Source organism: Chiloscyllium plagiosum, unplaced genomic scaffold (assembly GCF_037043375.1).
Source record: "Chiloscyllium plagiosum isolate Xiang-an unplaced genomic scaffold, Cpla_swu_hap1 HiC_scaffold_3, whole genome shotgun sequence".
NCBI lineage: Eukaryota > Metazoa > Chordata > Chondrichthyes > Orectolobiformes > Hemiscylliidae > Chiloscyllium > Chiloscyllium plagiosum.
The window spans coordinates 58,751,961-58,778,161 of record NW_028270141.1 but is presented as its reverse complement, the minus strand read 5'-3'; the positions used below and the strand labels follow the sequence as shown (position 1 = coordinate 58,778,161).

At 41.9% G+C, this 26,201-nt stretch overlaps 1 protein-coding gene across 1 annotated transcript in view; it reads right to left on the bottom strand.

Annotated features, from left to right (window-relative positions):
• Positions 1-19,944: 19,944 nt before the first annotated feature.
• The window catches only part of gtf3c2 (general transcription factor IIIC, polypeptide 2, beta), a 141,425-nt gene continuing 135,168 nt past the window's right edge, over positions 19,945-26,201 (bottom strand). Inside the window, exon 18 of the mRNA XM_043682113.2 lies at positions 19,945-23,719. Coding sequence (XP_043538048.1) covers positions 23,486-23,719 — 234 coding nt within the window. The 3' untranslated portion in view covers positions 19,945-23,485. The remainder of the gene's footprint in view (positions 23,720-26,201) is intronic.

Below are 26,201 nucleotides of genomic sequence, written 5' to 3'. Positions count from 1 at the left end.
ATCCTTGGGACCACTATATTAGGATCAGCTCGTATAGCTTCTGCTAGTGGTTCAATTATTAGCGTGAATAACAATGGCGAGAGGGGACATCCCTGACGGCAGCCCCTACCCACACTGAAGCTAACCGAACCTAATCCATTGGTAACCACAACTGCTTTGGGATCACTATACAATGTTGAGACCCATTTGGTCCAACGCCAAACCTCTCCAATGTGTAAAACAAATATGACCATTCGACCCTATCAAATGCCTTTTCCGCGTCTAATGAAACCACTACTCCTGGTATCTTTCCCTGATGACAAGCTTGAATCATATTCAGAGCCCTTCTAACATTATTGGATGATCTACGGCCCTTAATAAACCCCGTCTGATCCTCCTTTATAATATGTGGCAGTATCCTTTCTAATCTCAGTGCTAACATTTTAGAGAGGATTTTAAAATCTACATTTAGCAAGGATATTGGTCTGTATGATGTACAATCTTCTGGGTCCTTTCCTTTTTTAAGGATAAGAGAGATATTTGCCTCTTTCAGCGAAGGCGGGAGACAGCCCTGACTATATGTCCATATAGTTATACATGTCCATAAGTGGACCAGCCAGTATTTCTGTAAATTCTTTATAGAATTCAGCTTGAAAACCATCTGGGCCTTACCATTCTGAAGTTGCCTAATTGCATCAAGTATTTCTTGGAGTGTAAGAGGCGCATTTAGGACCGATACTTGTTCCGGAGTTAGGCCTGGAAAAGTCAAATTTTTAAAAAATGACTGCATCCTCTTCGTCCTATCTTCACAATCCTGTGATTTATATAACTCAGAATAAAATTGTCTAAAGATCGCATTAATCTTTTTTGTGATCATGAGTCAAAATACCCGTACTTTCCTTGATAGATGTAATAGTCTGAGGGGCCTTTTTTTCTTTGCAAGAAATGCTAAGTATCTACCCGGTTTGTCGCCATATTCATATAACCTTTGCTTTGCAAATAATATTTCCCTCTTAGCCGTTTGAGTAAGCGTAGTGTTTAGAGCTGTCCTAAGAGCTGTAATCCTTTGCAATTTAATAATAGAAGGGCTATCAGTTTCAGCCGCTTTTAAGCGGGCTTCAAGCAGTCACTGTTGTTCTCCCTTTAATTTCTTCTGGTTCGCCGAGTAGGAGATCATCAAGCCTCGCGTGTAAGCTTTGATGGTCTCCCACATCATTGACGGGTTGCTAGCTGTACCTGAATTAATTTCTAAAAAAGTTTTAAATTCTTGAGAGAAGTACTTTACAAATTTACTATCTTTCATTAGGAAGGGGTCCATACGCCAATGCTGAGGGGATGTCCCATTGTTCCTCGCCTTAGTTTCCATATATACAGCAGCGTGGCCAGAAATTGCTATATTACCTATTTTACAGGATGATATGGAATTTTAAAAAATCGAGGGGGCAAAAAACATATCAATTCTGGTATGACATTTATGTGGATTAGAGTAGAAAGAAAAATCTCTGCCCTGTGGATGAAGACATCTCCATACATCTACTAATCCTAATTCTTTGTTCAGATCCATCAATTGTCCAGATCTGGGAGATACTCCTGCAGTACTCTTGAGAATCCTATCTATTTCCGGATCCATAATACAATTAAAGTCTCCCCCTATAATTATATGACGGGCATCAAAAGCCATCAATTTTGAAAAGGCTTCCGTTATAAATTTAAAGGGGTGTGCCGGGGGGCAGTACAAATTTAAAATCCCATATTCCTCTCCATTTATGAGGGCTTTAATCAAGATATATTGTCCAGATTCATCTTTTATCTGCTTTAGGATTTTGAAAGGGAAATTCTTCCGAACAAGAATAACAACTCCCTTGCTTTTTGAGCTAAAAGAATAAAAAAAGGCCTGATCAAATCCGCCCTGTTGTAATTTCAAGTGTTCTTTATCTGACAGGTGTGTCTCCTGTAGGAGAGCTATATCAACTCTTTCCTTCTTAAGATTTGATAATATTTTCTTCCTTTTGACTGGCGAATTACTCCCCTTGACATTCCAGGTGCACCACTTAACCGACTGATCAACCATAATCCTCTGGGCCAATCCGAGACCCCTCGGGAGGGGGAGCCCTATCCAGAACATCCCGAGCATAGAACATATAAAATTTACAAAAATAAAATCTCTTTAATACACCCACAACAATACAGTAAAAAACTATTTCTAAATAAAAAAAATATAAAACGTATCTAAGTGGAGACTTTCCCCCTTGTTCCCAGGGGGTGTCACTTCCTCTCCAAACTTCCATCATATCCTCTCCCAACCAATGCCCCACCCTTGACCCAGGCACTCCTCAATAAAATGAGGAGAATTCAAATAGAATACAAAGCTAGAGTTAACAGTGAGCACCCGGGGGATCCAAGATGGCGGCGACCCAGTAAGACTGAGTCTATAGTGCTCCTCCCAAGACTTGGGCACAGTGGGTCACCTACCCCCTACCAAGCTCACCAAATCATTTATAAATCATTTATAATAGTTTAGTAACTCAATTAGTTGTGTAATATTACATTTAAGCAACTTAATCCTAAGTTAAAATGACTAAAGGGAAGGGAGCCCGCAGCTCTCAGCAAGCAGGAACCCCTCCCCCACACTCTCCAGCTGCAGCAGAGGCGTCCACAGCCACCCCGGGGGACTTACCTACAGTAGCAAGTCTTGCAGAAATGCTTTCCAAGCTTGACTCGAAGATTGATGCCTTTATCGTCAAATCCAGAAATTGTTGGGAGTCGCTCTCGGCCGCGCTGCAGATGCACGACCGTGAAATTGAAGAAATTCAACGCCGAGTCGGAGGGGCGGCGCTAAAGGCCGCGACCACAGAGACAACCGCTCAATCGGCCGTGGATCAGGTCCGGACTCGCGAGCAGCGAGTCCGGACCTTGGAAAATCATATTGACGACCTCGATAATCGAGGTCGTCGAAAAAATATTCATTTGCTGGGCCTTCCCGAACAGGAAGAGGAAGGCCAGCTTACAGCATTCCTGGAGCAGTGGCTGCCACAACTTTTAAATCTGCAAGCTGGATCAGGCCAGGTAAGGGTGGAATGGGCCTACCGGGTAGCAATACGCGGGCCCGGCTCGAACCAGCGCCCACGCCCGGTCCTGTTCCGGCTGCAGAGCTACAGGGAGAGGCAGATACTCCTAGAAGCCTCTAGAAATCTCGGAAAAGACCCCCAAGCTATGATCTACAAAGGATCCAAGATCATGCTATTTCAGGACTTTTCCCCGGCTCTGGTTCGAAAGAGGAAGGCATTCGACGAGGCGAAGAAGCGTTTAAGGGACTTACGCTACCCAGCGATGTTACGCTTTAACCATGAAGGATCTGTATATAACTTTGGATCACCAGAAAAGGCTAAGGAATTCTTGGACTCTCTTAGATAAACTGTAGGACATAATGGATGTTGGTCTGCCTTCCCCCCCCCCGCTTTGGTTTATATCCCCTCCCTTTGTTTTTCTTACCTCACTGCTTAATATTATCATGGGGGGTGGGGAGAGGGATTTGATTTTCTCCCCCCCCCCTTGCAGTTGTTTTCTGTTATTATTTTATGTATATATGAGGGATGTATGTATATGTGTGTGTGTGTGTATGTATGTATATATATATGTATATATGTGTGTATGTATATATATGTATATATATATAAGCTGGGGGATTTGGTTAATGTTGGTGGGGGGAACCTTATTCGATTTTACCTCTGTCTTTAGGAGCGGGGTTGTTTTTCCCTTCGTTATTTTGTATTATCATATTTAATTATTATTTGTTGAACTGGTAATTTTATAGTTATATGTTTATATATGGTATTAACATTACCAAATATACCCAGGTGTTGGTAGGGGTGGGGGTGGGGTGCTCACTGTTAACTCTAGCTTTGTATTATATTTGAATTTTCCTCATTTTATTGAGGAGTGCCTGGGTCAAGGGTGAGGCATTGGTTGGGAGAGGATATGAGGGATTTTTGGAGAGGAAGTGACGCCCCTGGGAACAAGGGGGAAAGTCTCCACTTAGATACGTTTTATATTTTTTTTATTTAGAAATAGTTTTTTACTGTATTGTTGTGGGTGTATTAAAGAGGCTTTATTTTTGTAAATTTTACATGTTCCATGCTCGGGATGTTCTGGACAGGGTTCCCCCTCCCGAGGGGTCTCGGATTGGCCCAGAGGATTATGGTTGATCAGTCGGTTAAGTGGTGCACCTGGAATGTCAAGGGGAGTAATTCGCCAGTCAAAAGGAAGAAAATATTATCAAATCTTAAGAAGGAAAGAGTTGATATAGCTCTCCTACAGGAGACACACCTGTCAGATAAAGAACACTTGAAATTACGACAGGGCGGATTTGATCAGGCCTTTTTTTATTCTTTTAGCTCAAAAAGCAGGGGAGTTGTTATTCTTGTTCGGAAGAATTTCCCTTTCAAAATCCTAAAGCAGATAAAAGACGAATCTGGACGATATATCTTGATTAAAGCCCTCATAAATGGAGAGGAATATGGGATTTTAAATTTGTACTGCCCCTCGGCACACCCCTTTAAATTTATAACGGAAGCCTTTTCAAAATTGATGGCTTTTGATGCCCGTCATATAATTATAGACTTTAATTGTATTATGGATCCGGAAATAGACAGGATTCCCAAGAGTACTGCAGGAGTATCTCCCAGATCTAGACAATTGATGGATCTGAACAAAGAATTAGGATTAGTAGATGTATGGAGAAGTCTTCATCCACAGGGTAGAGATTTTTCTTTCTACTCTAATCCACATAAATGTCATACCAGAATTGATATGTTTTTTGCCCCCTCGATTTTTTTAAATTCCATATCATCCTGTAAAATAGGTAATATAGCAATTTCTGACCACGCTGCTGTATATATGGAAACTAAGGCGAGGAACAGTGGGACATCCCCTCGGCATTGGCGTATGGACCCCTTCTTAATGAAAGATAGTAAATTTGTAAAGTACTTCTCTCAAGAATTTAAAACTTTTTTAGAAATTAATTCAGGTACAGCTAGCAACCCGTCAATGATGTGGGAGACCATCAAAGCTTACACGCGAGGCTTGATCATCTCTTACTCAGCGACCCAGAAGAAAATTTGACTTTTCCAGACCTAACTCCGGAACAAGTATCGGCCCTAAATGCTCCTCTTACACCCCAAGAAATTTTGATGCAATTAGGCACCTTCAAAATGGTAAGGCGTCGGGCCCAGATGGCTTTCAAGCTGAATTCTATAAAGAATTTACAGAAATACTGGTTGGTCCACTTATGGACATGTATAACTATGCATATAGTCAGGGCTGTCTCCCGCCTTCACTGAAAGAGGCAAATATCTCTCTTATCCTTAAAAAAGGAAAGGACCCAGAAGATTGTACATCATACAGACCAATATCCTTGCTAAATGTAGATTTTAAAATCCTCTCTAAAACGTTAGCACTGAGATTAGAAAGGATACTGCCACATATTATAAAGGAGGATCAGACGGGGTTTATTAAGGGCCGTAGATCATCCAATAATGTTAGAAGGGCTCTGAATATGATTCAAGCTTGTCATCAGGGAAAGATACCAGGAGTAGTGGTTTCATTAGACGTGGAAAAGGCATTTGATAGGGTCGAATGGTCATATTTGTTTTACACATTGGAGAGGTTTGGTGTTGGACAGGTGTTTACCAAATGGATCTCAACATTGTATAGTGATCCCAAAGCAGTTGTGGTTACCAATGGATTAGGCTCGGATAGCTTCAGTGTGGGTAGGGGCTGCCGTCAGGGATGTCCCCTCTCGCCATTGTTATTCACGCTAATAATTGAACCACTAGCAGAAGCTATACGAGCTGATCCTAATATAGTGGCCCCAAGGATTGGTACAGGTAAACATAAAATTACCCTTTATGCAGATGATGTTCTTTTATTCCTCAGTAACCCTTTGATGTCCATACCTCGCTTAATCCAAGTTATTAATACATTTAGTGCATTCTCAGGCTATAAAATTAATTTTTCAAAATCGGAGGCTATGCCAATGGGTGGCCTTGCTGTGATACCCCGCTTAGAGGACGGTTCCCTTTTTCCCTTTCGCTGGTCCCTGGAGGGTTTCTTATATTTAGGCATTTTTATTACTCCAGTATTTGGTCAGTTGTATAAGGCTAATTTTGTGTATTTATTGGAAAGGATAAGGCAGGACCTCCAGCGATGGGGAGACCTGCCAATTTCCTGGTTGGGTAGAATAGCATTAATCAAAATGAATATCCTGCCCCGTCTCCTATATCCTATGAGAATGCTTCCGGTGATGCTGCCGAGGACGGCTTTATGTAAATTATACGGCTGGCTGAGTTCCTTTATCTGGGAAAATGCTAGAAGAATTACTATTTGTAACAGAACCCAGGCTATCCAGCTGAAGATACTGCATAGGGCCCATATAGCACCGGTTCGATTGACAAAATTTAAGGCAGGAGCATCTCCAATGTGTCCTAAATGCAAAATAGAGGTGGGCACTCTTGTACGTTGCTTATGGACCTGTCATAAGATCCGTAGATATTGGACTAAAGTAGCAAGTACCCTGACAGAAATTTTAGGAACGGAAATAAAAGTGGACCCCGTATCTCTCCTCTTGGGCTTTTCGAACTTTCCCTCCCTGGACACGTACGGGAAGAGACTATTTTCTATTCTTTCTTTCTGTGCAAGGAAAAATATTTTGATGAACTGGGTGGCGGAGGGCCCCCCTGGACTTTCAAATTGGCACAGACTAATTATGGAATGTATTCCCCTTGACTTCCTTACAAATATGGTGCACTGAAAGACCGAATTATTTTATAAAATATGGCAGCCCTTTTTGAATTACATAAATACAGATATTTCCGCTATCCTAACAAGGGCTTTTATTTAATTGAGATTACAAACCTGGCTGGTCCGCGGCCCCTCGGGGGAGGAATCCCGCACGAATACGGGTTTTATCATATCTGATGCTAACACATCCCGAGCATGTAAGAGACTTAAATATACACCCTGGTTAGTTGTAGGTTAGATTTGTAGATAGTTGAGTTTTGTTTGTTTGTTTTTTTTTTCTTTTCGGTTTTTTTTTGTTTTTGTTGTTTTGTTTTTTTTTGTCAAATTTTGGCTATTGTATATTTGAGCTAATTGTATATCAATGTTTATATCTGAGAGTTTTGTTTATTTTTGTAAACTTGTAAAAATGTTAAATTTCTAATAAAAATATCTATAAAAAAAAACAGTGAGCACCCTACCCCCAACCCATACCAACACCTGGGTATATTTGGTAATGTTAATACCATATAACTATAAAATTACCACCTCAACAAATAATAATTAAATATAATAATACAAAATAACAAGGGGAAAACAACCCCGCTCCTAGAGACAGAGGTAAAATTGAATAAGGTAACCACCTCCCCCCACCAACATTATTTTATATACACACACATCCCTCATATATACATAAAATAATAACAGAAAACAACCCCAATGGGCGGTAGAAAATCAAATCCCTCTCCCCACCTCCCATGATAAACAGTAAGGTAAGAGAAAAAAAAAGGGGGGGATATAAACCAAAGCGGGGGGGGGAAAGGCAGACCAACATCCATTATGTCTTACAGTTTATCTAAGAGATTCCAAGAATTCCTTAGCCTTTTCTGGTGATCCAAAGTTATATACGGATCCTTCATGGTTAAAGCGTAACGTCGCTGGGTAGCGTAAGGAGTACTGAATATTTAAGTCCCTTAAACGCTTCTTCGCCTCGTCGAATGCCTTCCTCTTTCGAACCAGAGCCGGGGAAAAGTCCTGAAATAGCATGATCTTGGATCCTTTACAGATCATAGCTTGGAGTCTTTTCCGAGATTTCTAGAGGCTTCTGGGAGCCTCTCCTTGTAGCTCTGCAGCCGGAACAGGACCGGGCGTGGGCGCTGGTTCGAGCCGGGCCCGCATATTGCGACCCGGTAGGCCCATTCCACCCTTACCTGGCCTGATCCTGCTTCCAGATTTAAAAGCTGTGGCAGCCACTGCTCCAGGAATGCTGTAAGCTGGCCTTCCTCGAGGTCGTCAATATGATTTTCCAAGGTCCGGACTCGCTGCTCGAGAGTCCGGACCTGATCCACGGCCGATTGAGCGGTAGTTTCGGAGGTCGCGGCCTTTAACTCCGCCCCTCCGACTCGGCGTTCAATTTCTTGGATTTCTCGGTCGTGCTTCTGCAGCGCGGCCGAGAGCGACTCCCAACGATTTCTGGATTCTGCAATAAAGGCATCGATCTTCGAGTCCAACTTGGAAATCATTTCTGCAAGGCTTGTCACTGTAGGTAAGTCCCCCGGGGCGGCTGTGGGCGCCTCTGCTGCAGCTGGAGAGGGTGGGAGAGGGGTTCCTGCTTGCTGAGAGCTGCGGGCTCCCCTTTAGTCATTTTTACTTAGGATTAAATTGTTTAAATGTAATATTACACAACTAATTAAATTACACAACTATTATAAATGACTTGGTGAGCGTGGTATGGGGTGGGTGACCCACTGTACCCAAGTCTTGGGCGGAGCACTATAGACTCAGTCTTGCTGGGTCGCCGCCATCTTGGATGTAGTACCTTCTTTAAAAGGTTTATATCACAGGATTGGTTAGTTCCTTTGATATTTTTGGCAGTTAGGCGACTCAGGCGACTGTCTGTGTGGAGTTTGCACAATCCTGATTAGATTCCTGACAGTATGGAAACAGGCCCTTCGGCTCAACAAGTCCACACCGACCCTCCGAAGAGTAACAGTTCATGAATTTTTGTCTACCTTTAAAATCTTATCTTTATCAAAAATGTAAAGAGCTCTGCAAAGTTTAGACTTGGTCCTAGTAGATTTACCATGTACAGATCATGTTTCACATACTTGGGCCACTGAAATCAATGAGCACAGGATACTGTTGATTTATATGTGCACTGCCATTGTGAAATGTATACACACAAAGCATGATACCCAACTCCCCCCATAAAAATAGTAGGTAGATTTCAGACTTTTGATTTTCGGCCTCCACCATTTTAGCAACAGTGCAGGACAATTCCATCAATGCTAAAATCCAGCTGTATTACACATTTCACATTAGAAAGCACATTTACACATCAGGTGTTTAAACTCACTTTAAAGCACAGTTAAATTGCTGAGCAACATCCAAATCAAATCCAGTCAAAATAAATATCTGGTTAAGTGATCACCTGGTTCTAATGGAGGTCAATACCAGGACAACCTTTTCAATGATCACAGAACCAGTCTTTAACAAAATTCGCTCAGGACTCCAGCCCTGAAGTTTGTGTAAGATGTTCATTATGCCAAGAACCTATAATGATGAATCTTTATAGTTTAAGGGTACAACTTCCGTTCTGGTCTCTAATAAGAAGCAGCTGGTTCAGTTACCATTGATTGTAGTAAAAAGGGTCAGATCCAAGCTTAATGGGCAAACTTGGTTGAGAAAGATTCACTTAGATTGGCTTAACATTTTTCAGTTAGAAACTAGCTGTCTGAACATTTGTCAGCAAGGTCTTGGGACTATCAAAGGAGTCAAAGTGACCTTGCATGTTAAACTAGGAAGCAGTTCCACCATTCTGCCAGTCCCGTCCAGTGCCATTGGCCTTACGCGCAAAGGTAGAGGTGGAAATCAAAAAGCTGGAAAGCAAAGGAATCATCAAACCAGTGCACTTTGCAGAATAGGCAGCACCAATCATACCAGTTGTGAAGCCCAACTGGTTGCTTCATCTTTGTAGGCAGTTTAAACAAACATTAAACTGCTTTTCGCAGCTGAATAAATAACCAATCCCTCTTTTGGAGAATTTATATGCAAAGCTGTTGGGGAGGTGCTAGCCTTCACGAAGCTTGACATGAGTCATGTGTACTTGTACTTACAGTTAGATGAGGATTCCCAAAAGTAGGCTACTGCTGTTTGGGTATTGTCAGCCTGTGCAGTACTTCAGCACAACACGGAAATCAGAATCTACCCTAGGTTGCCATTTATCGAGGTGACATGCTAATAACATGCTAATAATTAGGAGCACTTGGAGACCTTGGACATAATCCTTAGATGTTTCTCCCACACCTTGGAAGAGAATAATGTATGTTCCAGGCACCAAGTAATAGAGTAAGTAAGACCAAGTTACACCTGTTGGAAGATAAACAGAGGGCAATCAAAGGAAAGGAAAGTCTGAACCAGAGCTTGATTCTTTCCTTGGCTGGTGAATTATTAGAGATCCAGCATAATCTGGCTTCTATCCTGGGACCTTTGCATCAACTTTTGAAAAAGGATCAGCCTTGGAAATGGTCATGTAGCCAAGCGATAGTCTTCAGGGAAGTGAAGGAACTGTTATCACCTTCTAAGATGTTGAAACATAAGATCCATGTGATGCCTCCCTGTATAGCACTGAGGTAGTATTAGCTCATAGATGGCCCAATGGAGAGGAATGCCCAAAAGTGTATGTGTCCAGGACTTTGGCTAATGCAGAGCACCCAGATGGAGTCAGGAAGTTGCACCAATACCTGTATGAAGGTAAATCTTTATTAATAGCAGACCACAAACCCCTTTAGGTCTACTTAAAGATTCAAAGCAGTGCTGCCCGTAGCTTCAGGCCGAATTCAGCGGTAGGCTGTAATACTAAGTGGGTTAAATTACAAATTGGAATACTATCCAGGAGGCAAGTAGCGAATATGTGAGCTGCCACGTGCTGGGAGATCCGCCCTGGTGGTATCACAACTGGAAGACTCTAATAGTTTTAAGTTTTCTGGACACACATCCAGTTCACAGCTGACAATATCAGACTTTGGACGCAGAAAGATCTGGCCCTGGCAAAATTGAAAAAGCTGGTAGCGATGGTGGAAACCAATGTTGAAACATTCTTGGACCAGGGAGACAAGATTATAAATGAGGAAAACATATTACTCTGGGAAGGAAGTGATTGTCCTCAGCAAAGGTTACTGCCAGATACTGGCACATCTTTTGCCAAGGTTGTCCAGGGGTTTCCAAAATGAAGATGTTAGTGAGAAGTGATATCTTGTGGCTTGGCTTGGATGCAGATGTTTGTCCCATGCATTCATGGGACAAACATTATCACCAGCAGCTCCCCCACATTCGTGGGAATGGGCGAGTAAACATTGGACTCGGTTACACATCAACAACACGGGTGGTCAGTGGTTCGCAATACTGCCTCACAGCATCAGGGACCCAGGTGTGATTCAAACCCTGTGCCTGCATAGGTTTGATTAGATTCCTGACAGTATGGAAACAGGCCCTTCGGCCCAACAAGTCCACACCGACCCTCCGAAGAGTAACCTTTCCCTCTGCCTTATATTTACCCCTAACTAAAGCACCGATCACTATGGGCAATTTAGCATGGTCAATTCTCCTGACATGCACTTGGATTGTGGGAGGAAACCCATGCAGACACAAGGAGAATGTGCAAACTGCACACAGTCACCTGAGTCCCTGGTTCTGTGAGGCAGCAATACTAACCACTGAGCCGCTATGCTGCCTGGTTTGCTTTGGCTGCCTTCCACATCCCAAAGATGTGCAGGTGAGGCGAATTGGCCAGTGTTCAGGGTAGGTTAGCTGCATTAGTCAGGGCACTTTAGGAAAATAGGGTAGGGGAATGGGACTTGTTGGGTTACTCTTCAGAGGGTCATTGTGGACATGCTGAGTTGAAGGGCCTGTTTCCACATTGTAGGGATTCTATACATTCTTTCTTGAGCTGAGTGTCCTTAGTCATTGTAGATGCCCACTCAAACTGGTTGGACGAGTATAGAGTTCTTGCGACAAACAAGGGGATGATAATAGAAAAACTGAGCACATCTTTTGCTGCACAGGGTCTCCCAGAAGTGCTGGACCATCATTTATCAGCAGGGAATTTGAGTATTTCCTAAAGTCAAATGGCATTTGTCATACAAGGGCAGCTCCATAGAATCCATCATCCAGTGGTCTGGCAGACATCAGTCCATTCTTTGAAGGCAGGCTTAAAGAAATAGCTTATCGAGTGACACAGTGGCTAGCACTGCTGTCTCACAGTGCCAGGGACTCCGGTTCAATTCCAGCCTCAGGTGACTGTGTGTGGTATTTGCACATTCACCCAGTGTCCGTGTGGATTTCCCCCCCACAGTCCAAAGATGTGCAGATTGAGTGAGTTGGCTATGCTAAATTGCCCATAGTATTAGGTGCATCATTCAGAGGGAAATGCGTCTGGATGGGTTTCTCTTCGGAGGGTTGGTGTGGACTTGTGGAAACAGGCCAATGTGGGGAATCTGAAACTATAGCTTCACCAAATACGAAACTGTCCTGGTTCCTATTACAGGACTACCTCTCATACAACTGCAGGGATATCTCCAGCAGAGTTGTTAATGGGGAGAAGATCCCCGCATCATTTGATTTTCCTGGATCTGGTGGGTGGGTGCACCAGCATCAGGAACTCCAAGGCAGGACACAAGACTCTGCTAAGCAAGAGAGACAACTTACTTAAGGGAACGAAGTTTGGTGTAGGAACCACAAGAATGGTCTGGCATGGATAAAAGGTATGGTCGATGCGAGGTCAGGTCCAGTGACGTATGAAATTTGGGTAGGAGCGACAGTTCTGAATAAGCATGTGGACCATATGAAAGCTGCAAATTTGCAAAAGGAGCATGAATAAAATGTAACTAGGTTCTCGAAACCGTCAGACAGTCTGCCATAACCCTCGGGGTCTCTGTCTCTGTCAAGAGATGAAACAACCACAGAATCTGAGAAGGACATAGCAGATGATACTTGATACTTTTGCCGCATGGAGAATAAATTTTTTCTGAGACACTTAAGGTGCAAAAGGCCAGCTACTGTGTATTATACACCACTTGTGTCACAGGCAAAATCAGAGGAACCTGACCCATTGCTGAAGCGCATCAGGAGGAATTCCAAGAAAAAAGGACCACCCTATATCCTCAGAGGAAAGGGATGCAGTGAGTGTAATTAGGTCAGCCAGGTGGACCTTATAGAATACTAGTTCCCTGATTGGACCAGATTAACAGCCCCAATCAGGGAACTCTGGCTGACAAAAAAAACCAGAAACATAGCCAGAAGGCGCGTAGGGGCAGGCCGAGATCCGGCAGGCTTGTGGGCTACCCTAAACGCTGTCGTTCCAGGGAAGGGGACGGGCTGTCCTAGAGGTGGCCGAAAGGTGTGCCAGGATAGCCCACTGGTCGGAGGTGCAAAGGGGTGGGTGAGAGCCCAATGGTACGTAAGCCCAATGACCGAGAGCCAGAAGGCGGGTAGCCATCCTCAGCGCTGTCACCCCGGGCAGGTACCAGGGCGGGCTGCCCCAGAGGTGGTCAAAAGGTGCTGAGGGTGGTTAGTGAAGCCGGAAGGTGGGTAGGCCGTCCTGACCACTGTCACCCTGGGCGGGTACCGGGGTGGGCTGTCCTAAGAGGTGGTCGAAAGGTTTCAGGGTGGACGGAGAACTGGAAGGGGCATGGGGTGGACTGAGAACCAGAAGGTGGGTAGGGGTGGGCTGCCTTAGAGTGGTCGGAAGGTGGGAGGGCGGGGGCTTGCTGTGTCTGTATTGTCTGCACTTTTGTATGTAACAGTATTGTCTAATGTACAAATGTCATATGAGGAACTGGGATTTGAGGTTTGTCCTCATCTCCCTGTAAAATGGTTGAATGGTAGGGTTTGGGGCCTAGCTTTGCTGCTCCTCTCCCTTGTAAAATTGCTGTCTCTTGTGTACAGCTGTAAATGTTTTTTATAAACTGTTTGTAATTTGTTTAATAAAATAAAAAAAACACAAACATTCCTTGGAGAAGGAGCACGTGGTGTCCACCAACACCCTAGAGTTGTTCAGGGAGAGGTGGGCGCCGCAGGGAATGAAGTGCATTATTTCCCCCTCCAACTCTATTTTGATTTAGTCCCTACCCTCCCCTTCACTGTTTTGATCACACAGCACTGCCCTTTGACGTGAAGGGCACTGCTTGTCACTGGCCACTTGGGTGTTTTCCTATCTTCCTGGTGGTGGAAATTGAATAAAGATTCGTGCACTTTGTGTCTCTCACTGTGTCTCACAAAAAAAGAAGAAAAAGAAAAAAAATACAGAAACGTTCATTGGAGAAGGAGCACGCGGTGTCCACCAACACCCTGGAGTTGTTCAAGGAGAGGTGGGTGCCGCAGGGAGTGGAGTGCATTATTTCCCCCTCCAACTCTATTTTGATTTAGTCCCTGCCCTCTCCTTCACTGTTTGATCACACAGTATTGCCCTTGATGTAAAGGCCACACGGGTGTTTTCCTATCTTCCTGGTGGTGGAAACTGAATAAAGATTCATGCACTGTGTGTCTCTCACTGTGTCTCACACCTGCACACACACATGGGTGCTGGGGAAAAATAAGCACTACCACAGTTAGGCAGTAGTGGGGGGGTTAAATTTTTAAAGAGAGAAAAAAGGAAAAAAGAAAAAAGAAAAAAAAAAACAAATGTCAAACCTGCACACACACTTGTGCTAAAAAAAGAAAAAGAAAGAACTGGAGAATCAGACATTTAAAAAAAGGAAAACAGTAACATGACACCTGCACACACACAACAAGGGTGCTGGGGAAAAATAAGCACTACCACAGTTAGGCGGTAGTGTGGGGGTAAGGAAAAAAAAGAAAAAAACAAACGTCACACCTGCACACACACAACATGGGTGCTGGGGAAAAAAATAAGCACTACTGCAAAAAAAAAGAACAGGAGTGTCAGAGATTTTGAAAAAAAATTTTTTTTAAATAAACAGGAGTGGTCAGAGATCCTGTTCACTCAGAGTTGGCTCTGAGGAAGCTGGAAAAAAGAAGAAAAACAGAAATATCACACCTGCACACCCACAGCATGGGTGCTGGGGAGAAAAAAATAAGCACTACCGCAAATAGGCGGTAGTGTAAAAAAAACTAGAGTGTCAGAGGTTCTGTTCACTCAGAGCTGGGGAAAAAGCGAAATAAACATGGGATTTGGGTGTTTCCTTTCTTCCTGGTGGTGGAAAAAAAAACAAAAATTAAAAAATTAAAAACAGAAATATCTTGTAAAATTGCTGTTTCTTTGTATATAGCTGTTCATCTTAATTGTTTTGTAAACTGCATTGTTTAATAAAATATAATAAACAGAAAAAACAAAAGTCAGACGTCCCAGCATTCAGAGCTGGCATGGAGGGAAGAACATTCCACGTGTAAATAAAGGGTGACTTGGTGACAGAATATTGGCCACTGTGAAGTTGCTTTATTCCCAATGGGGAGTGTGTGCTACATCTGAGCTGGGCAGTGCACAAGGATAAGCTTTTGGGAGGCAATGACCTAGTGCTATTGTTAATCCGGAGGCTCAAGGGAATGTTCTGAGGATCAGAGTTTGAATTTTGTCACGCCAGATGGTGGAATTTGAATTTAATAAGAATCTTGAATCAAGGGTTTAATGACAATTGATAATAAAAACCCATCTGGTTCACTAATGTCCTTTAGGAAAATAAATTGCCTCCCATGGTTTTCATGAGACAGCAGACCCACAGCAATGTGGTTGACTCTTAACTGTCCTCTGGCCGGTGATACCATTCCCCGTGAAAGAAAAAAAACATGATATCAAGTATGTAGGTGAGAAATTTATTGAAAATCGTAATAACTTGGCCTTAGGTAAAATCCTCATGGATTGCTAATCAACAAGAATCAAGTTATGAAATAAGATTGGCTGTAATAATAATTAGGAGAAAGTGAGGACTGCAGATGCTGGAGATCAGAGCTGAAAATGTGTTGCTGGAAAAGCGCAGCAGGTCAGGAAGCATCCAAGGAGCAGAAGAATCGCATTTTGGGCACGAGCCCTTCTTCAGGAATGAGGAAAGTGTGCCAAGCAGGCTAAGATAAAAGGTAGGGAGGAGGGACTTGGGGGAGGAGCATTGGAAATGCGATAGGTGGAAGGAGGTTAAGGTGAGGGTGATAAAGTGAGGTTGATAGGCCAGAGTGGGGGTGGGGGGGGGGGGGGGCGGAGAGGTCAGGAAGAAGATTGCAGGTTAGGAAGGTGGTGCTGAGTTCGAGGGTTGGGACTGAGACAAGATGGGGGGGGAGGAGGGGAAAGGGGAAATGAGGAAACTGGAGAAATCTGAGTTAATCCCTTGTGGTTGGAGGGTTCCAAGGCGGAAGATGAGACGCTCTTCCTCCAGGCGTCATTTCAATGTCTCGCTGCGTGTTGAACTCGTTAATCCAAGAGCGTAGGGGAATGAAGGTGAGGCCTCTGCCGAGGACTGATCTTTCATCCTCAGAGAAGGGTAGTTCTGGAGGGATGGTGTAAATACGGCAGGGCTGGGAGCTAGGAGTTGGTGTGGGGCTGGAGCTGGGAGATTTCGATGTCTCGCCGCATGTTGAACTCGTTAATCCGAAAGCGTAGGGGAATGAAGGTATTTCGATGTCTCGCCGCGTGTTGAATTCGTTATCCATATCCGTCACAAATTCTCCTGCACCTCCACACACATCAATTACTGCATCCGCTGCACCCAATGTGGCCTCCTCTATATTGGGGAGATAGGCCGCCTACTTGCGGAACGCTTCAGAGAACACCTCTAGGACACCCGGACCAACCAACCCAACCACCCCGTGGCTCAACACTTCAACTCCCCCTCCCACTCCACCAAGGACATGCAGGTCCTTCGACTCCTCGATCATCAGACCATAGCAACACGATGGCTGGAGGAAAAGCACCTCATTTTCCGCCTGGGAACCCTCCAACTCAGATTTCTCTAGTTTCCTCATTTCCCCTCCTCCCACCTTGTCTCAGTCCCAACCCTCGAACTCAGCACCACCTCCCTAACCTGCAATCTTCTTCCTGACCTCTCCGCCCCCACCCCAACTCCGGCCTATCACCCTCACCTTAACCTCCTTCCATCTATTGCATTTCCAATGCCCCTCCCCCAAGTCCCTCCTCCCTACCTTTTACCTTAGCCTGCTTGGCACACTTTCCTCATTCCTGAAGAAGGGCTCATGCCCGAAACACCGATTCTCCTGCTCCTTGGATGCTGCCTGACCTGCTGCGCTTTTCCAGCAACACATTTTCACCTGTAATAATAATTGCCCATCAGAAATGATTTTCCCTTGTACAAAATGTAAATGACAGTGAAAAACGACTTCCATTTCAGATTCTTTTATGTCCCTATATTAGTCTTACCAGGTTGCAGAGATGAATAAATGAACTCTAATATTTTGGCTACAAAACTATTTGGGAATTTTGACTAATTACAGGAAAATAGTAATTTGAGCATTTTATTAGTTTGATTCAATAAATCTTCTACTATTGTTCTGAAGTAGGGATAGCATAAGGAATTTGTGTGTGGAGTCTAAGGAGGTAGGGGCAGCCCTAAATGAGTTTTTTGCTTCTGTCTTTACAAAAGAAACAAACTTTATAGTGAATGGAACCTTTGAAGAGCAGGTGTGCATGCTGGAATAGATAGAGATAGAGGAAGCTGATGTGCTGAAAATTTTGTCAAATATTAAGATTGACAAGTCGCCAGGCCCGGACCAGATTTGTCCTTGACTGCTTTGGGAAACGAGAAATGCAATTGCTTCGCCACTTGCGAAGATCTTTGTATCCTTGCTCTCCACTGGAATCGTAACTAAGGACTGGAGAGAGGCAAATGTAATTCCTCTCTTCAAGAAAGGAAATAGGGAAATTCCTGGCAATTACAGACCAGTAAGTCTCACGTTTGTCGTCTGCAAGGTGTTAGAAAGGATTCTGAGGGATAGGATTTATGACCATCTGGAAGAGCATGGCTTGATTAAATGCAATCAACATGGCTTTGAGAGGGGCAGGTCATGCCTCACAAACCGTATCGAGTTCTTTGAGGATGTGACTAGAAAAGTTGATAAGGGTCGAGCTGTGGATGTGGTGTATATGGACTTTGAGGAGAAAGTGAGGTCTGCAGATGCTGGAGATCAGAGCTGAAAATGTGTTGCTGGAAAAGCGCAGCAGGTCAGGCAGCATCCAGGGAACAGGAGAATCGACGTTTCAGACATAAGCCCTTCTTCATTCCTGAGGAAGGGCTTATGCCTGAAACGTCGATTCTCCTGTTCCCTGGATGCTGTCTGACCTGCTGCGCTTTTCCAGCAACACATTTTCAGCTCTGTATATGGACTTCAGCAAGGCATTTGATAAGGTTCCCCATGGTAGGCTCATTCAGAAAGTCAGGAGGAATGGGATACAGGGGAACTTAGCTGTCTGGATACAGAATTGGCTGGACAACAGAAGACAGCAAGTGGTAGTAGAAGGAAAATATTCTGCCTGGAAGTCTGTGGTGAATGGTGTTCCACAGGGCTCTGTCCTTGGGCCTCTACTGTTTGTAATTTTTATTAATGACTTGGATGAGGGGATCGGGTCCACAAGTTTGCAGACGACACAAAGGTTGGAAGTGTCGTTGACAGTATAGAGGGCTGTTGTAGGATAATTGACAGGATGCAGAGATGGGCTGAGGGGTGGCAGATGGAGTTCAATCTGGATAAATGCGAGGTGATGCATTTTGGAAGGTCGAATTTGAAAGCTGAGTACAGGATTAAGGGTAGGATTCCTGGCAGTGTGGAGGAACAGAGGGATCTTGGTGTGCAGGTACATAGATCCATTAAAATGGCCCCCAAATGGACAGGGTTGTTAAGAAAGCTTATGGTGTTTTGGCTTTCATTAACAGGGGGATTGAGTTTAAGAGTCGTGAGATCTTGTTGCAGCTCTATAAAACCGCACTTGGAATACTGCGTCCAGTTCTGGTCACGCTATTATAGGAAAGATGTGGATGCTTTGGAGAGGGTTCAGAGGAGGTTTACCAGGATGCTGCCTGGACTGGAGGGCTTATCTTATGAAGAGAGGTTGACTGAGCTCGGACTTTTATCATTGGAGAAAAGGAGGAGGAGAGGGGACCTAATTGAGGTATACAAGATAATGAGAGGCATAGATAGAGTCAATAGCCAGAGACTATTTCCCAGGGCAAAAATGACTAACACGAGGGGTCATAGTTTTAAGCTGGTTGCAGGAAAGGAAAGAGGGGATGTCAGAGGCGGATTCTGTACACAAAGTTGAGGGAGCATGGAATGCGTTGCCAGCAGCAGTTGTGGAAGCAAGGTCATTGGGGACATTTAAGAGACTACTGGACATGCATATGGTCACAGAAATTTGAGGGTGCATACATGAGGATCAGTGGTCGGCACATCGTGGGCTGAAGGGCCAGTTCTGTGCTGTACTGTTCTATGTTCTAAGTATGCATGAATAGCTCCAAATTAGATTCCCTACAGTATGAAAACAGGCCCTTCAGCCCAACCAGTCCACACCGAAACTCTGAAGAGTAACCCACCCAGATCCATTTCCCTTTGACTAATGCACTTAACACTATGGGCAATTTAGCATGGCCAGTTCACCTGACCTGCACATCTTTGGACTGTGGAGGAAACCGGAGCACCCGGAAGAAACCCACGCACACACGGGGAGAATATGCAAACTCCACACAGTTGCCTGAGGCTGGAATCGAACCTGGGACCCTGGTGCAGTGAGACAGCAGTGCTAACCACTGAGCCACCATGAATGAATGAATTAATTACACAAATGTATAGCAGAACCAAGGTGAATCAATGTGAAATCTTCAACAGAATTCTTTAAATGTAGCAGCTGAAAAACAATCACTAGCTACTTTTAATCACTTCAAAAGTTAAAGGAAAAATGTATTGTAAGGACAGGTATTGGAAGACTTAAATACTTTTGAGGAAAATACTGCACAAAATTAGCACATCAGACCTTTCAAATTGAACCCTTATGGGAACTATCTGCATAATTACACAGAGTGACAGAGTGTGTTCATGTGTGTGTCGGGGGGTGGTGGTGGTGGGGAGTCATGTGACCCTTACATGAGAATTGTATGGAATCATTTAAAAGGTTTTATCTCAGGAGCCCTAAGATTCTATTTCAAAGCCAAAATCACTTAGTTGGCTACTCGTGTTAAGGCCAGTTTTCCAACATTTTATTTATATACAAGCAGAGCATATGCAATGTGCATGCCCGATATTGTAATACAACACAGACAACAGTTTCACTGAAGTTGTAATGGAAAAGCACATACTTGTGGACTTGACCACAACACAGCTATATAGAACCTGAAATGAATCAAACAATATTGCGAGCCTGAATAATGAAACGTAACATTTTAATTTCCATACTGCAACCACAACTTTGCAATTTCTGAAAAAGATCTCTAAACAAATGATACCTGCATATCCCCTGTTTAAATTATAACCATGTGCATTTGCACAATGAAAATGCTACGTTTATACACGCTTCATCTTTCAGTAAAGCATGTTGGCTTGATTAGAACAATGAAATTTGTGATTTTTGTGATGGTTTTAGAATACTGAGGAAAAACATCCTAATGCCACATTGAATAGTGACAAATAAGTTAGAGCAGTTTCAACTTCACAAATTTGTGGGTGAGTGCGTGGAAGAGGAACAGAGCATTTTAAGTACTAGAGAGAAAGTAAGAAAATCAGTTTCATTGCAGAACCCATATTGGATAGTCACATTAAACATAAGTTTAAATAATTGTGCCATTCTCATTGGACATGCTCAGCCAAACCAGCTAAGAGAAAATGATCCTGTGGTTGATCAAAAATAATGAGTCGGGATAAAGGTAAATGATTATTCCTTACAGCAACTGGGATTAAGCTCTTAATGCATGAACTGAATGAGCAACTTTTCTTGGAAGTTTTCTTGCATCGCAGCATTCTCAGTTGACTCGGATTTTATTTTGTATTAAATTCAGAAAGCACTTATGACAGCAACATTTATAGAAAATGACAGGACATTAATCTAAACCAAAGTGCATCCAGGAGCAGCACGTTATTACCAAGTCACATTCAAAGTGATATAAAGTATGTTAAAATTCATAAATTTCCAGGCAGTAAGTTTATAATTTCAGTCATATTAATCAGCAAAATAATTCTTAAATGGAATAGTGAGGGGTAAATCTCTCGAATTACTAGCAGTTGGTGCCTAAATACAGAACAGCACTGGCAGTGACTAGAGGGCAAGTCGCCTTGTTTTTTGAAAAAAAAAGGGGAAAGGCATTAAAATAAGTAATTTAACATTCATCTAGAATCCATTTAGAGCAGATTTTGAATGCATTTCTTGTTCCAACTGAAAGTTGACAGATGTATTATAGGACAAAATAAAAATATGGAGACACCTATGTCACAAAGTAATTTCTCCACATGCTATATATTAACAGTGTCTTCTGCATATCTAATACCAAACAAACATTTTGAATCATTTTTGAAGGCCAAAGTATAATAAATCTAAAAAGACACATACCATTGCAGCTAGCTGCACCTTCAAAATTGGATTTTTGAAAATGTCATATACTTTACTGAGGAAAAACACGTTATTATAGTTGGTACTTTGGATACGTCTGTATTGGAAGTGCAGGTCTCTGTATCAGCTTCTATTTCAACAAGATAGATAAGGGGTGATTTTACAAAAAAAAAAATGAGAGTGATTAAAACTCTATACTGATCATAGTAATATATGATTTCAACATGCTTTTGATAGAGGGGTTGAAAGGAATATACATCAGCCAAATAAATGATATAGAATTCTCCCGCTCATTCAGCACACCCATCCATTCATGCACAATGTAAGCACCATGGTAATCATCTTTTGCATCCCAGAATACAGAACCTTCAGTGATAATGCTAGCAAAAACATTTGAAGCATAGGTTGTACCAACAATTAAGTATGCAGTACATAAATCTGTGTTTTCTGATCACTATAAATCACATATGAAATCTCCAAATCAATTCGAGTTTGAGGTAGCTGTACATCAAATGCATGGAACCACATTGGTGAGTTACAGATTTACTGATCTAAAAATGCTAAAATTACATGCAATAGCAACTAAAAGAAATACACCATATAAAACAGAAACCCAGGATAAAGCTGAAAAAGAAACACACCACTAGTTATTTTTTAAAATTATCACATTTACAAAAGAATTGGAAAATCATGAATTTTTTTTCTGGGTGGGTAGGAGAAGCATGGAACGTTTTCCAAGTGCTTTTTAGAAAGGTTCACAGCTAAAAGTCTAATTTTATACACAGTGCATTATTTAACCTCAGAAAAGCAGTATGGAAATGACAACAGTGCTCAGTGTGAGCAAATTGACTATTGCCGGTTTTACATGCCAAGTTATACAAATCATGAAATGATATTCAAATTAGAAAAGGAAAGTCATCCACAAATATTTTACTCAGAGTAAAGAAAAGCTACACAGCCATCAAACAATAATGTTTAACGCTGTGGCTCTTCACTACAAGGTTGACAAGATGCAGCATACACACTGGGGGGACTGATTGTTTATAAGTGCAAGACTTATGTACTTTAAGAAAACTGACACTTCTATTTGAAAGTAAAGAAAACTTTGCAGAAGCATAATAGTGGCAAAATTGCTTTCCGTTTGCATAAGATCAGGGAGAAGGCACATGTGTAGAAAGGATGTGCCTAATTTTCAAGAGTCCTAACTGACTTCTCACTTTACACTTCCAATTACATTTAGGACAAGAGAAAGAATTAACTTATTTACAACCAAATGCAATTTTATTTCAGTTAAATTCAGTCAGTATTATAAATCACTAGGATTCTGTATGTAGCAGACAAAAAACAATTTAACCCAGGTAACATGTTTTCTAGGTAAACTCCAAATCTGCTTTTTGCCTTAAATACCAATCTGATCTGTTGCTTACTTATACTAAGCTCCAAGTGGCCACCAATTACAAAACTATCTCCAAGACTGAAAATCCCAGTCATTTACATGAAGTGATATTTTAATTTGTACCACAGAAGAATCTTGAATACCTCATGCCAGGCCATAAATTGGAGGCACTGGCTCAAGTCAACAAACAGTAAAACAAGGACCACTGCTTTTGCATCACTTTGAAATAAAAGCAACCTTTAAAAAAAGTATACTACATTTCATGATTTTAACAACTGTGGTTTTGTAAAACTTTTCTTAGCAGTTAAAAATCTGCCTAAAGTCGATCTTGTGAAACCAGACACAAGTTCGTGTGGACCACATTAGTCTCTAAGCTTTGCTCAAAAAAGTAAAAAAAACTCTACAATTCAAGATGATTCAAGAAAGGCATAATAGCATACTTAGGACTACAATTATGTTCTTCAATTTTACAGCAGAATTGAAAATTATGAGAGTAAAAGAAGCAGTTCAGTTTGCATACTTCATCTGAAAATCCATGTATCTGATTCAATAGATTGATTTTCAGTAACACAATTAAGACATATTCTTCTGTACAATAAATTTTTAGAAAAACATACACTGCTGATCTGGCAGACATGTATACCTATTCCATGTTCAGTTATTGTGCCCTGGTTGAATCTAGTAGGTAGGAGTCACGTCACTACTGCATTTTTGCATGGAAAATTTATTGTAATGGCATGTCAGCAGAGTGGTGTCCTTGTACCCTCCAGCCATGTTGATACACATTATTTTGTTTGCACTGACGTGTTTACATTCTGTGAAATAGAATGGATAATGGAATTCTCAACAGCTTCAGCTTCTGTAGGTTGGAACATGAAACTGAATTGTGCTTGACATTCCTTGATCAGTTTCTTGCTCACATGTGTATTAAGACTCTGCACACAGTGTGCTCGGACAATCCCAGATTGCCCGGCTGAAAGGACCCATCCATGAGCGTCAAGGTTGGGATTGAAACGAACCTGGGTGGAAAAAAAAGTGGGTGATTAAACTGAATGAGATGTAAAATATTCCAATCAAATCATGAAATCAAAGAAGTTGTCAGAGTATATTTCAGTAATGAAAATTATGAGTGAGAATGCAAAATGAAAAAACATTTGCATGCCTGATTGGGATGAGTACAATGCTAAATTAAAATGCAATAACATGTTAAGAATGATAAGTATAGAAACTTGTAAAATAATGTTTTAAATAATACTGGAACGATAACAGAAAACAGGCAAAGAGAGCTGGCATTGACAAAAACTGCATTACAATAAACATTGATAAATGAAACTGACAGAAATTTAAATAGTTACTTGATGGTATAGAATATGAGAATTGCTGAAGAAAAAGAGACATGCAGTTGAGAGTTTTCACCTTTCACTCATCAGGATGGAAATGCAAGAATAACAAATTTCAATTTATACTGTATGAGAAACAGTGTTATTTGATTGTAAAATGGATCCTGATTGAATGAACAGGTGCCGTGGAGAATGCACCAGGTTACAGTTATCCCTTAAGCTTTTGTTTAAATTCAAAAAAGGCAAATAGCTATTTACGTTAAAGGTTATTAGTCAAAATGGAGGAGACAGACTCCCATATTGTGACAGTATACTTCAGCCTGGTGATTCTGATCACAAATATAAACATTTCTGTATCTCTCACTCTAACAACATGAAGTTTGAGGCATAACGTTAGAATCTGAGATTGGAAGAAAGTGCTAGAAGGCTTTAAAGAAAAAAACTAATTGCCAGCATTCTTTTATTTTATTGGATTAATAAATCTTTTCTGTTCGAATATGAATTCTGCTAATGCCTGCAGTCACAAAATAAACGTGAACTTTTGTGAACTGATTTTGTATTTGTTTTTGTTCCTTGGTCTTACCTTGCATTTATAATTTATAGGAGCTCATACAGGTCGTTCTTTTATAATGCACATTTCATCAACGTAAATTTGCTGTAATGACGAATTGGGGATAGTACAAATTTTTAAGATGTGTCCTGGCTGTAACTCGATTACAGCAGCAATACTTAAGTGCTGTTTCTAAAGCATGATTTTTCTATAAGGTGGGGTTGCACAAAAATGCATCACGTTATAGAAGAACTGACTATTTTTCCAGAGTGTATGCAGGTATTAAAGTATGTATGCGATTGTGGAATGTATCTGTATCAGTTTGAAATAACATGTAAAGTTAAATTGCAGATTTAAGTGAAGTATTCAGTGCTGGGATTTTGTCATGTTATTTTGCCTCTCCCAGATAAAACAGTTCTAGTGAAATGCAAATCAATAAAAGGATTGTGTCCTTTTAGAATTCACATAGACAGAGCAGTGCAGAAGGTTTTTTGCACACTGGCCTTCATCAGTCAGGGTACTGAGTATAGAGGTTGGGACGTTACATTCCAGTTATACAGACGTTGGTGAGGCCGCACTAGAGTGTAGAAGAAATTTATACAAATGTCGCCTGGACTCAATGGTCTGAGTTGTAGGGAGAGGTTGGACAAGCTAGGACATTTTTCTTTAGAGCTTAGGAGTCTAGGGGCACCTTATAGAGGAGCTAAAGATTATGACAGGCATGGATAGGGTGAATGCACTCAGTCTTTTTCCCAAGACTGAGGAATCGAGGACTAGAGGTAATCAGTTTAGGGTTAGAGGGGAAAGAATAAAAGGGAACCTGAGGGACAACTTTTTTTTTTACACATAAGGTGTAAAAAGGTTTTGCACATGGAATGAGTTGCCTGTGGAAGTGGTTGAGGCGGGTACATTAACAACATTTAAAAAACATTTGGACAAATAGATAGATAGGAAAGTATTAGAGAGATATAGGGAAAGTGAGGACTGCAGATGCTGGAGATAAGAGTCCAGAGTGTGGTGCTGGAAAAGCACAGCAGGTCAGGCGGCATCTGAGGAGCAGGAAAATCGACATTTCAGGCAATAGCTCTTCATTAAGAAACTAATGAAGGGCTTTTGCCCGAAACGTCGATTTTCCTGCTCCTCGGATGCTGCCTGACCTGCTGTGCCTTTCCAGCACCACACACTTGACTTAGAAAGATATGGGTCAAATGCAGGGAAGACATTTTGGTTGGCATGGACCAGTTTCGGCCAAAAGGCCTGTCTCTGTGCTGTAGGACTATGTTACATTGTCTGATCTCACGTTCCTCCCATGGATAACTAAATGTAGGGCCAGGATGTAGGCAAGTGTTACTTTGCACGTTTGCTATTGGTATCTCCACAAGCATCAGAAAGACTAGCAGGTATCTGTAACAATATTAAGGCTGGCCCCTATCAGTCGGGTCATTGTTAAAATCCTTAGAATCCTTTACAGTTTTAATTGCATTTAGTCCAATATATTTGTTAACAATTATTTGTGTAACAACCTCTTAACCACTCTTCATTACTGAAAATTAAAAACCAAATCACCCATTAAAAACCTTCATAACCTCTCATTACATTTTCTCCTAGTCT